This window comes from Girardinichthys multiradiatus, chromosome 18 (assembly GCF_021462225.1).
Source record: "Girardinichthys multiradiatus isolate DD_20200921_A chromosome 18, DD_fGirMul_XY1, whole genome shotgun sequence".
In the NCBI taxonomy this organism is placed as follows: Eukaryota; Metazoa; Chordata; class Actinopteri; order Cyprinodontiformes; family Goodeidae; genus Girardinichthys; species Girardinichthys multiradiatus.
Window position 1 is genome coordinate 36,891,380 of NC_061810.1, and position 13,527 is coordinate 36,904,906.

Genomic DNA, 13,527 nt, shown 5'->3' on the forward strand with positions numbered 1-13,527 from the left:
TTCAATACAGTTTAATTGAAATCGTTTATAGTCCAGTCAGAAATTCAGTTAGTTGGATTAAATCCTTAAAGACAATCTGGTAAATCAAATCATATAACCATAGATTGTGATCAGGCTGGAATGTACACTGGTCAGAAAATAAAGGGAACACTCAAATAACACATCCTAGATCTGAATGAATAAAATGTTCTCATTGAATACTTTGTTCTGTACAAAGTTGAATGTGCTGACAACAAAATCACACAAACATTATCAATGGAAATCAAATTTATTAACCAATGGACGCCTGGATTTGGAGTCACACACAAAATTAAAGTGGAAAAACACACTACAGGCTGATCCAACTTTGATGTAATGTCCTTAAAACAAGTCAAAATGAGGCTCAGTATTGTGTGTGGCCTCTAGGTGGCTGTATGACCTCCCTACAACGCCTGGGCATGCTCCTGATGAGACTGCGGATGGTCTCCTGAGGGATCTCCTCCCAGACCTGGACTAAAGCATCCACCAACTCCTGGACAGTCTGTGGAGCAACGTGACGTTGGTGGATGGAGCGAGACATGATGTCATAGATGTGCTCAATCGGATTCAGGTCTGAGGAACGGGCGGGCCAGTCCATAGCTTCAATGTCTTCATCTTGCAGGAACTGCTGACACACTCCAGCCACATGAGGTCTAGCATTGTCCTGCATTAGGAGGAACCCAGGGACAACCGCACCAGCATATGGTCTCACAAGGGGTCTGAGGATCTCATCTCGGTACCTAATGGCAGTCAGGCTACCTCTGGCGAGCACATGAAGGGCCGTGAGGCCTTCCAAAGAAATGCCACCCACACCATTACTGACCCACTGCCAAACCAGTCATACTGAAGGATGTTGTAGGCAGCAGATCGCTCTCCACGGTGTCTCCAGACTCTGTCACATGTACTCAGTGTGAACCTGCTTTCATCTGTGAAGAGCACAGGGCGCCAGTGGGGAAGTTGCCAATCCTGGTGTTCTCTGGCAAATGCCAAGCATCCTGCACGGTGTTGGGCTGTGAGCACAACCCCCATTTGTGGACGTCGGGCCCTCATACCATCCTCATGGAGTCGGTTTCTAACCATTTGTGCAGACACATGCACATTTGTGGCCTGCTGGAGGTCATTTTGCAGGGCTCTGGCAGTGCTCCTCCTGTTCCTCCTTGCACAAAGGTGGAGGTAGCTGTCCTGCTGCTGGGTTGTTGCCCTCCTACGGCCTCCTCCACGTCTGCTGGTGTACTGGCCTGTCTCCTGGTAGCGCCTCCAGGCTCTGGACACTACGCTGACAGACACAGCAAACCTTCTTGCCACAGCTGGCATTGATGTGCCATCCTGGATACCTGAGCCACTTGTGTGGGTTATAGAGTCCATCTCATGCTACCACGAGTGTGAAAGCAACACCAACATTCAAAAATGACCAAAACATCAGCCAGAAAGCAGAGGTACTGAGAAGTGGTCTGTGGTCCCCACCTGCAGAACCACTCCTTTATTGAGTGTGTTTTGCTAATCGCCAAAGATTTCCCCCTGTTGTCTTTTCCATTTGAACAACAGCTGTGAAATTGATTGTCAATCAGTGTTGCTTCCTAAGTGGACAGTTTGATTTCACAGAAGTTTGATTTACTTGGAGTTATATTGTGTTGTTTAAGTGTTCCCTATATTTTTTTGAGCAGTGTATATTTAACATATATTTTCACTACTAATCACAAGCTTATTTTATCAAAACCATCAACAGACCGGCTTTAGCCTGGATGTAAAAGTTTTTTTGTTTTACCTTTACAAGACTTTGATCACATGTGTAGTGACAAATCTAAATCGAAGGTTTGTAATGATGTTCAAAAGAAAGTCATGGAACATCATGTTTAATTTAACAGTAACATGTTTATCTCAAAAAAGAACATCATTAAAAAGTTTATTTTACACACACAGTGAAATATTTCAAGTGTATATTTCTGTTAATTTTGATGATTAAGGCTTATAGCCATATAGGAAGACCAAAAATTCAGTCTCAGAAAACTAGAATATTTCTTAAAACCAATAAGAAAATATTTTTAATACAGTTATGTTGGCCTAATGAAGAGTATGTCTAAGTACTATACTGTATATGCACTGAATTATTGGTTACTGAATCAGTGCGGTGTGGCATGGAGGCTGTGCCACTGCTTCCATGTTGGATCTGATGTCTCTTATCTTTCTCTTGACAATACCCCATATATATGTTTTGGTTTTAGGTTTTTTGGCTAATTAAGGATGTTGATACCATGGCCATTAAATCAGGCAGTGTGGCAGATGCCAAGTCCCACTTGAAAATGAAATTTGCATCTCTATAAAGCTTGTCAGCAGAGGCAAGCATGAAGTGCTCAAACATTTCCTGGTAGATGGCTGTGCTGACTTTGGACTATATAAAATACAGCGGACCAACGCCAGCTGATGACATGGCTCTACAAATCATCACTGTGCAAACTTCACACTAGACAATAACTCAAAATCTGTTGTGCTCCACTAGTTCTCCAGACTCTGGGACCTTGATTTCCAAATGAAATTCAAACTCTACTATTAACTGTGAATAGAGATTTACACCACTGAGCAGGAGTCCAGTTATATTTTGCCTTAGTTGAGGTAAGACACTAATGACATTGTGACTGGGTCAGGAGTGGCTTAATAAGAAGTTCAACAGTGGTAATCCATATTCTGGATATGTCTGTGTGGTGGCTCTTGAAGCACTGAGTCAAGCCGCAGACCACAACTTCTGAATCTCCCTCAAACTCTTCAATGGGCTTTGCTTATTTATCCTCTCAAGGCTACAGTCATCCCTGTTGTTTCTGTATCTGTTTTCTAATTAATGTTTTCCTTCCACTAAACTTCCCATTAATATATTTGCATACAGCACTGGATCTTTTGTGGCTTACCATCTTTGTGAACAGTGTCAGTGATTATTGATGGACAACTGTCAAGTCAGTAGTTTTCTCCCATGGTTTTGTCAACCTTACATGTCTGTATAAAAAAATCCCTTTTTAATGGTCTCTTGTAATATACTGTATTATAATACATAATAATTTTTCATGTGGGGGTTAGCAGCTCTCTGATAACTGTTTTTTTAAATGCATATGATTTAGTTCTTTCATTTCAGTCCGGGTTTCTAACAGATATTACTTTTTGTTTTTTAAGCATTTGTGTCAAAATCAAAGAATAATGAACATTTCTTAAATTTGTTCATATCCTTTTCCAAAAGGTGTGTAGTACGATGGATTTATTTAGGACATTATATAAGCAGTGATCTTTAAGGTGATGCAGATATTTATAAACAGTGTTGTAAGCCCCACAGGAGCACATGTTTACTTGTGATTTTAGTATATGTACATTGTCTGTGCAAATATCCCTTTTCAAAGGTTTTTCAATCCTCTTGTATGCTGCCCACCTGTAGTGTTGTTACAAAATGGCAGCTTACAGAGGCTCAAACAGGCTTACAACAATGATTGCTGCTGAAACTTCTGCAAGGTACAGCACACGCCAGATGTTCGCTCCCCTCCATGCACCACACTGGTCTACATCTTTACTGTTAATATTAATTTACATTATGTCCAGGTTATTTAAATCTGCATGCAACATTTTCTTCTCCAATTGTCTATAATGAGAATTAAAGACAGTTGTCTTTATGAGAATTAATAATGAGAATTAATAACTATAACTTTTATTTATTTTTTTCTATTGTTATTTTACAACTCTACATTAAGACCTGTGAACCATTAATACTGCCTAAACAGGATAGACCTTTCCATTTTGTTCGAGTTTTGATAATATGCCATCCACGTCTCCTACAAGCTGGAGGCAAATAAAAATACGCCCAAAGCAACATGAATTCTTTTCACTTTAAGATGAACCACATAACAGTAATACAAGCTGCTGTTGCAACCCACACAAGCATGTGTATTATTTTCCAGTAAGCAAAACCAACACTAACATTATTAAACTGCCAGTGTCGAATGAAAGTAAGAAAGGGGACTTTATTTTCAAATTCATGACCAAATTAATTTCTCCTTTCAAAGCACAGATAAACCCCGGAGAAGAAAGGCATGAGCAGCAGTGCACAAGCAATTTCAACTTTGTGACAAAGGCAGATCTGCATACATATAATTAGGTAGCCTTTCTTTGCGTGCCAGCATGTGCTTTCAAAATTTCCACTATAGTCTGACAGCTCTATATGGGCTGGGGAGTTTTTTCTGATTATACCAAACTGCAGAACATCATTTTTTCTAGGCTGCATCACTACAATTTTTAGGATTATGGAGTTTCACTTCACAGACAGGTTTACAAGCATCATACGGATTATTTCATGCTTTAAATGTCCAATCATTCGAACAGCCAGCAAAAGGAACAAACAATCTTACCATCTTTTTCCATCTGTATTTTGGCTCCTTTATATTTCCAAAAAACAGTGGGTGGAGGTGAGCTGGTGACGTCACAGACGATGTTTGCGTTGTCGCCTTCTGTAAACTCTTGAGGAGACGATGCGTTTGTGAAGGTTATTCTTTCTATAACGAAACATGTAAAACAGAATTACACTCAAACTTTTTATTTTTATTTTGTAGCACTAGTGGCCTTATTTTGTAAGTTGACAAACAGGAAATGGGGTGGAGAGAGAGGGGAAGACATGCAGCAAAGGTCAACGGGCCAGGACTCAAACCTGTGACGGCTGAGTCGAGGACTGTAGCCTCTGTACATGGGTGGAGTGCTCTATCCCTACGCCACCACCACGCCCAACACACTTAAACTTTTAAAGAGAACAAATTGGAAGCTCTTCATGCCATACAGTGAGGCAGTAAGACAGCTTGGATGTGAGTACAAGTAAGGTTAGCTCCAAATGATAAGATAAGATAGACTTAGCAGACAAAATATTGAATTCTAGCCTTTAAACCGAGAAAAAAAACATTTCATACCCTTACAATTATATTGGTTATTCTTTTGCTGCAGCTTAGTAATTTCATACATTATAGAGATAAATGTTCATAAAAATACTGAAACTTCCACACATTTTAATTCAGTTATGTCACAATTACATATTTACCACATTTAAAAAACAATCCAGGCTAACCAAACTGCTTCAGGGTCAAGGTAAAACATGTAAATAAAACAGAAGAATTACATACAATAAAATCAATTTCAAAATGATTAGAAAAAATAATATATCTATAAAGGTTGCAAGGAATCAAAAGTCATGGTAAAAACATAAAAAAATGAGTATGTTATGCTTTGAAATCTTATGTATTAGACTCCCTCTCCATTTCCACTTATTTTAGATTTAATCCCTGTTTGGGTCAGTCAACTCAAACTAAAATAACCCTATAAATGAGAGTGACCTAATCACATTTCCTAACAATAAACTACAAGTAGAATACGGGAAACTATTTTAGATGATATTTTCTTGTGGATTTCAAATGGGTTACAAAGTCCCCCTGGTAAGTACGAATTGATGCGTAATCAGAGCCAAACGTCCCCTGTAGAAGGCGCTGTTTTTAACAGAAAATGTCGGGTTCAAAACAGCAAAAATCGTAAAGGTATAAAATGATTAAAGGTTAAATGATTAGCCCCTCAAAAGACTGCTTGACATTACCTAAGACTAAATCCTTTCTTATCATCGTAGTTTAGCATATAATTAAAAGCTTACAAAACAGCAGGGCTCCAGGATGACCTTTGCACTGTTACCCGTAAAACTTTTCAGCACACCAGATGATTTAGGTGCATTTAGATTCTTCACAGCATGCTGACCACCGCACCATTACACATGTATGTTATTTCCAATGCAGAGGGACAGCAATGTTATAATACTGTAATGAAGTTGTACAACATGAAAATGTTGCTTTATAATTATTTTTTACAAATAAATCACAATTTTCAGTATTATCAAAGCTGTGTAAAACTGTGTTGAAAATATCCATAAAGTATTAGTATGTACTGGCAAAACGCTTGTCAGTGCAACCAAGAATGAAAATGGTGGCACTTGACGGATTTCTAGTGTGACCTAATTGGTTGGATTCCTCAGATGCAGTTTCCTAGTTCAGTTTAGTCTTTTTATTAGTGTTTTCTAATCAATGTACTCCATCTGCAGTCTGCTGCTTCTCTTGCTAACCTTTAAATTGATGACAAACCTTGCATGATTCCCTCACACTGGCAGATGCTCCTTCATGGGACTCATGTAGTTTGTTAGTGGGCAAAATCGCTGCAAGTCTATAAGGCTCCTTACATTTAACTAGTGATAATTTCCTCAACAAAAAAACGTTTTTCCAACTTGTCCCAATACAAACAAAGCCACACTGAACATTTATAAGCAGCCAGTGGATAAAAAAAAAAAAGTTTGTTTGGAAACTGGTTTTATCATATGGACATTTGTTGATGTTTGGCATTCAAGCAAAATAAAACCCATTACTCAGAAGAACAACACCACAGACAGGATCATTAAACAGGCCTTTAATGGTCTTCCGACACTTTACTGAACTGATGAAAAACCTTTACTTGAAAACACAAAAATAATGTGTTGCCTGTGAGCAGTCAATAAAATACTATGAATTCCACAAACATGATCCTTTTTCTTCTTGTATGTTTATGTCACTTAACAATTTAAAGGCTGTCATACAGGAGAGAGGGAAAGTACTTACGGAAGATTTTCACTTTAATGGTTGCCTCTGCTTGCTGGTCTCCATTGGTAGCGACACACTTATACGTCCCGGCACTATCAGTCTTAGCTTCATAAAATGTGAGGGTGGAAGATGACTCATCGTTGCGGGTTACAGTCAAGTCTGGTCTATTCGGGTCTATCCGCTCCCCACTTGGGCCATACCAGTCCACATGTTTGGCAACGCCTACAACTAAAACACAGAAAGCAGATAAGAAAACAGGCATCTATGGCGGGCTCGCTCCAAATCAGAGAAATCAAACCCTGCCAGCAGGTGAAATATTGAATGTAGGCGTATTGTGCTTTGTGAAATTTAACTTGATTTGAAATTATGAAATAGACAGTGAAATGTTTAATGTGCCCTGCACACCCACCTGTCATTGTGATTCAAGCTGCAAGTCTATTATAGTATGTCGCTTCCATCTTTAGGGACTGAAATGTTTGACAGTTTTTCATGCAAAACAGCTAAACCCCAGTCAGATAGAATGGAAAGCATCTGTGAACATATATTTTCAAGTCTTGTCAATTATTCTCTATTGGTTTTAGGTCTAGGATTTGACTAGGTTATTCTAACACATTAAAATGCTTTGATCTAAATTATTCTGTAGTAGCTCAGACTGTATATTTAGGATCTGTGTCCTGCTGGAAGGTAAACCCCCACCTCAGTCTTTTTGCCTCTAACAGTTTTTCTTCCAGGCTTTTTCTGTATTAACCTCCATCCATCTTCCCAACAAGTATGACTCATTTCTCTGTCCCTAGTGAAGGAAAGTATCACCACAGTATGATGCTGCCAACACCATGTTTTGCAGTGATCGTGTGTTTAAGGTGATGTTCAGAGTTAGTTTTGACTAACAGCTTTTCCTCCAGGATTGACTTGTTTTTCGCTCAATTTATTTTCCTATAAACCCTGACCATCTTCCTGAAAACTGCTAAAGAAAAGAGTCCCCTCAGCATATTGCTGCCACCACCATGTTACACAGTAGGGAAGGTGTGTAGTATTAGGTTACCACCAGATATAGTATTTTGCATGTCTGTTTTACAAACCAAACTTTCAAATGTTGAACTAGGTCAATAAGTAACATTTTAATTGCATCCAATAAAAGCAAGTTCTATTAAACGATTGAAGTACCCTTCGCATGACTACGCAAACGTTACACAGATCGCCTTATTTTTTAACAATAGCTTTCTTCTCATCACTCTTCAAAAAAGGACAGATTTGTGTAATGTGCAATACTACTATTTGTGCAGTCAACAGATTCTCCCGCCTGAGCTGTGAATCTCTGCAGCTCCTCCAACGTTAACATGCTCTCTTGGCTATTTCTCTGTCTAATGCTCTCCTTGCCCTACCTGGCAGCTAAGGTTGATGACCATGTCTTTGCATGATTACAGTTGTGCAAAACTCTTTCTTATCTCAAATGATAGATTGAACAGAACGATGTGAGATTTTCAAAAGCCAAGCATACTGTTTAACCTAACCCTGCTTTAAACTTTCCACAACTTTATCCCCGACTATTCTCCTGTTTTAATTTAGGAGTAAAATAAAATACATTGAAGTCTGTGGCTGTAACATGATAAAATGTAGAAAAAAAAAAACTCATTCAAAGGGTGTTAATACTTGCAAAGTGTATCTCCAGTATTTTTTTCCCAATTTAAGTAGCATTCTGGTAACATTTAGACATATCTAGTAAAATAAATAAAATGATTATTATTAATGACACCAGTTGTATTTTATCAAAGTAACCTCCCAAACACAATTTTCAGGTAACATTTGCACTAATACCGTTTCTGTTAAGAAACAATGTGCTCTTAGTAAAATCAACACCAGTCAGTGTGTGATCCTCTGGTCAAGTTTAGTCAAGCTTAATTACTTTTTAATCTTTAATCTGAGTGGCTTAACACAGTCAACTTGTAAAACTATCTATAGCATTTTAAATGCAATAAAAATGCAACGTGTTGTTCTGTGCTTTTACACAATCCTGTTTCACCAATCAAGCTATCGGCTCAGTCAGATAACTAGTCTCACTCTTGAGATACACCAATCAACTAGCCATTGATTGGTATAGCACAATTTTAACGTGATGGGTTGTAGTTTGTGAAAGACAGGTAGATTTATTTGTCCCCGATTTCATTAAATATATAATATAAAGCTAAGAACTTTATAATGTCCACTTATTTGATGCACTTTTTTTTTTTGTTTATTATTAATAATAACAATTAGATAAAGGTTAGTGGCATAGGCTTTGATGGATATGTAACCACCATAAATATGGTTATATTATTATTTTCATTATTTTCTTTATTTTTTGCGTCCTCATTGCTTATTGTAATTCAATGTAACATTAACTTTGCTTGCGTTTTAGTTTTTGGTTGTACTACCATAGATCGCCAGTAGATGGCGACATATTTTGTCTTTGTATTTAACATATCAAGAGGAAAAAAAGCTCCAGTGGGCAACAGCGCATGGTGTGCCAAAGTGATCTTTTTGTTGAGGAAAAAAAAAAGTTGTATGGTAAATGCTGATACATTTTGAGCCACAGCTATTGGAAATAAGTATAAGTAACCTGATTTCCGCAGTTAGACTCATTGTGCGGTGATTTTCTCCGGTGAGCGTGTTAAGGAAATCTGTAAGCACTGTGTAATGAAGCTAATGCTAACTAGCATTATCGCGGCTATTACTGCCTCGTATGTTCCTACAAGAGAAAATTAAAACCAACTGGAGAAATGTGCAATGTTAGATATATTGACTGATTTTCACTGTATAACACTGTATGTTAGTTATGCACAAACTCATAACGATTGATACAGTGTGTTGAGGATATTTTGTGCAAGCTTGCTGTTAGTTATGTTTTGCTAAAGGATTCATATTCCTCCATATTTTGGACCTTATGGTTGATTCCGTTTTGTGTACATATGCAGGTTGGTTTTTTTAGAACCCCATTCAAATGTGGACATTGTTCAACTGCGTGCTTCTGCAGGCTTGGATTGAATGGACTGGATTCCTGGTTTCAACGCAGGACCTGGGATGACTGGATCCACTACTGCTTTGCAATGGATTAAGATAAGATTTGCATTTATCGAAACACATGGCCATTGAAATTGACAAATCTACGTAGTAACAAACTGACTTGACTTAACTGACTTAAATTACGAACTGAATTACAAAAAGGAACTGAACAATCATCTCGAGAAGAGAACATACCACATGTTTTATAAAGTGGAAACTTTGTGTTGTTAGAGAGAGAGTACAAGAACTTCATTTTTTATTTTATTTTACATTAAATGGTTTACCTTTTGGTATCACATTGGTGTTTGTGCTTATTATCCTCCATTTTTGAACCTAGACTAATATAGTTGTAACTATAATATTTGGCAGAAATATAAATTACATCTACATGTAAGAGTTGGTTACACATAAATGGGGTTAATCTTCTAATATCTTTTTTTTTTGCCAGATTCTAAACTATTTAAAGTATTGAGTCACAGAACCTACAGCATATTTTTGTCTTTTATGTATTATAGTCCTTAGAATTAAACAAAACAAAAAATGGAAGAAAATTTGTATCATCCGGTGAAAGCCTGATTGGTGCAACTCTACTACCTCTACCTTACCTTAATCCAGTATACAGGTCCTTCTCAAAAAATTAGCATATTGTGATAAAGTTCATTATTTTCTATAATGTAATGATGAAAAATTAATATTCATATATTTTAGATTCATTGCACACTAACTGAAATATTTCAGGTCTTTTATTGTCTTAATACGGATGATTGTGGCATACAGCTCATGAAAACCCAAAATTCCTATCTCACAAAATTAGCATATTTCATCCAACCAATAAAAGAAAAGTGTTTTTAATACAAAAAACGTCAACCTTCAAATAATCATGTACAGTTATGCACTCAATACTTGGTCGGGAATCCTTTTGCAGAAATGACTGCTTCAATGCGGCGTGGCATGGAGGCAATCAGCCTGTGGCACTGCTGAGGTCTTATGGAGGCCCAGGATGCTTCGATAGCGGCCTTTAGCTCATCCAGAGTGTTGGGTCTTGAGTCTCTCAACGTTCTCTTCACAATATCCCACAGATTCTCTATGGGGTTCAGGTCAGGAGAGTTGGCAGGCCAATTGAGCACAGTGGTACCATGGTCAGTAAACCATTTACCAGTGGTTTTGGCACTGTGAGCAGGTGCCAGGTCGTGCTGAAAAATGAAATCTTCATCTCCATAAAGCTTTTCAGCAGATGGAAGCATGAAGTGCTCCAAAATCTCCTGATAGCTAGCTGCATTGACCCTGCCCTTGATAAAACACAGTGGACCAACACCAGCAGCTGACACGGCACCCCAGACCATCACTGACTGTGGGTACTTGAGACTGGACTTCTGGCATTTTGGCATTTCCTTCTCCCCAGTCTTCCTCCAGACTCTGGCACCTTGATTTCCGAATGACATGCAGAATTTGCTTTCATCCGAAAAAAGTACTTTGGACCACTGAGCAACAGTCCAGTGCTGCTTCTCTGTAGCCCAGGTCTGGGGAATGCGGCACCTGTAGCCCATTTCCTGCACACGCCTGTGCACGGTGGCTCTGGATGTTTCTACTCCAGACTCAGTCCACTGCTTCCGCAGGTCCCCCAAGGTCTGGAATCGGCCCTTCTCCACAATCTTCCTCAGGGTCCGGTCACCTCTTCTCGTTGTGCAGCGTTTTCTGCCACACTTTTTCCTTCCCACAGACTTCTCACTGAGGTGCCTTGATACAGCACTCTGGGAACAGCCTATTCGTTCAGAAATTTCTTTCTGTGTCTTACCCTCTTGCTTGAGGGTGTCAATAGTGGCCTTCTGGACAGCAGTCAGGTCGGCAGTCTTACCCATGATTGGGGTTTTAAGTGATGAACCAGGCTGGGAGTTTTAAAAGCCTCAGGAATCTTTTGCAGGTGTTTAGAGTTAACTTGTTGATTCAGATGATTAGGTTCATAGCTCGTTTAGAGACCCTTTTAATGATATGCTAATTTTGTGAGATAGGAATTTTGGGTTTTCATGAGCTGTATGCCAAAATCATCCGTATTAAGACAATAAAAGACCTGAAATATTTCAGTTAGTGTGCAATGAATCTAAAATATATGAATGTTAAATTTTCATCATGACATTATGGAAAATAATGAACTTTATCACAATATGCTAATTTTTTGAGAAGGACCTGTATTAAATTGAGGACAGGAATTAAGTTGAAACAACAAAGCATCACAGTTGTTCCAGCTTCAATTCTCAAAAGAGGACATTTCAGTAAATAGTTTTTCATAGGCAATTTTGTCTCTTTTTTTGTTGGAGTATAAAGAAGTTTGTTTGGCAAAGGCAACTCAGATTTCTAAAGGAATTGTCTAACTCAAGTTATGAAGGTTCAAACTTCAGGACTTTAATCAGGACCTTCTAACAAGTTAATGTCAGGTCACCCGTTGCTGTACATTTCTGGTGATAACTACGAAACGGAAAGATCTAAAGATATCCAACTGGTTCCATCAGGAAGGTCTGGTTCCTCTGAACAGAACCATATCTGTCTCATCCTCCTAGGATAACACCAAGTTAAAATGAATATGTAAACAGACAATGTTATTTGAATTTTTTTTTCTTTTTTTGTTTGCTTATTTGACTTAATGAGGTACAAATGTAAATGATGAAAATATAGGAACTCTGCGACTTACCATCACACATGAAGAATTTGGACTCTCCAAGGCTAATCTCACCATGCACAGGTGTGATCTGGACCTCCAGTGAAACTACAAATGAAAATAAAATAAAAACAATTACAAAATTTGCAAACAAAGCATAGACTAAGTATACAGGGATGTGTAAGTCTCACAGTACTATGAAATATAATTTGTAGGAATAAAGCATGCATATAAATGTATTATTTATAGACTAATTAGACCTGTACTTATTGGCATAAAAATGTGCCGTATCTATATTGACAAAGACACCCATGCACAACTGCTCAGGCCTTTGTTCATCTCAAACAATAACAAAGCACTGTAGTCAAAGTTAGACTTTAAATAATACATATACTTTTTTCTGTCAACAAAAACAAAGAATATATTTGAATATAATTCAAGCTGTCTAATAAACTTAAGAACCATTCAAAATTGTACATATTTTCTTTACCTAAAAAAGATTATTTTTAGTGAATAATTGGTAAAGTAGAAAGAAGAAAACAAAAAGTTTGTTTTAATAAATAAAGAGTTTTTGTTGCCTATAGGTAGAAATGGTTGCATATCTGAAACAACCTTCATGTTTTTTAGTTTTTTACCAGACAGAAAGGGCAGTAAGAACAAATCTGAGTAAACCATACACATTAATAACTTTGCCAATGTTGGCTCCCTGTAGGCCTGCTACCAAAACACAAGCAACAATCCCTTCCTCACATCACCTGCAGCCCTCTCCTTTCAAGAAAAAAAACATCAAGTTATCACTGCAATTAATCAGGTCCAAACACGCAGAAAGAACTGGTGTAGCTGAAGAAGAATACCCTAACTGTCGCAACATTTCAAAAGGAAAGAAAAGTTTAGTTACTTTAATGCACAATAGCCACTTGCAACATAAGTTGGGAAATTACTAAAATTTGGGAAAAGCCTCGCCATCTATTAAACAGTGCAACAATAATAAAAAATAAAAAAAACCAACATTAATAAATAATTACCTAAATTTACCAACAATTAACTTCAATTGAAAAAAGAATACATAAAACAATATATATTTAAGTAAATATATACAGGATCTCACAAACGTGTGAGGTGTACTCACTTTTGGAGATAATGCATATCTAATTAACCAAATGTATAATTTCTAAAAACAATTATTTTACT

The 13,527-nt window shown here is 37.6% G+C and overlaps 1 protein-coding gene and 1 long non-coding RNA gene across 15 annotated transcripts in view; one reads left to right on the forward strand and one right to left on the reverse strand.

Annotated features, from left to right (window-relative positions):
* ncam1b (neural cell adhesion molecule 1b) overlaps positions 1–13,527 on the reverse strand; it is a 134,575-nt gene that overhangs the window by 61,501 nt on the left and 59,547 nt on the right. For all 14 annotated transcript variants that reach the window (XM_047390642.1, XM_047390643.1, XM_047390641.1 and 11 more), the window contains exons 2-4: positions 12,370–12,444; positions 6,663–6,872; positions 4,398–4,541 (exon numbers count right to left, since the gene is read on the reverse strand). In XM_047390642.1, coding sequence (XP_047246598.1) covers positions 4,398–4,541; positions 6,663–6,872; positions 12,370–12,444 — 429 coding nt within the window. The remainder of the gene's footprint in view (positions 1–4,397; positions 4,542–6,662; positions 6,873–12,369; positions 12,445–13,527) is intronic.
* On the forward strand, positions 9,120–9,979 carry LOC124883517. Its single transcript, XR_007042225.1, has 2 exons — positions 9,120–9,188; positions 9,596–9,979. It is a non-coding gene; the product is annotated as an uncharacterized LOC124883517 (long non-coding RNA).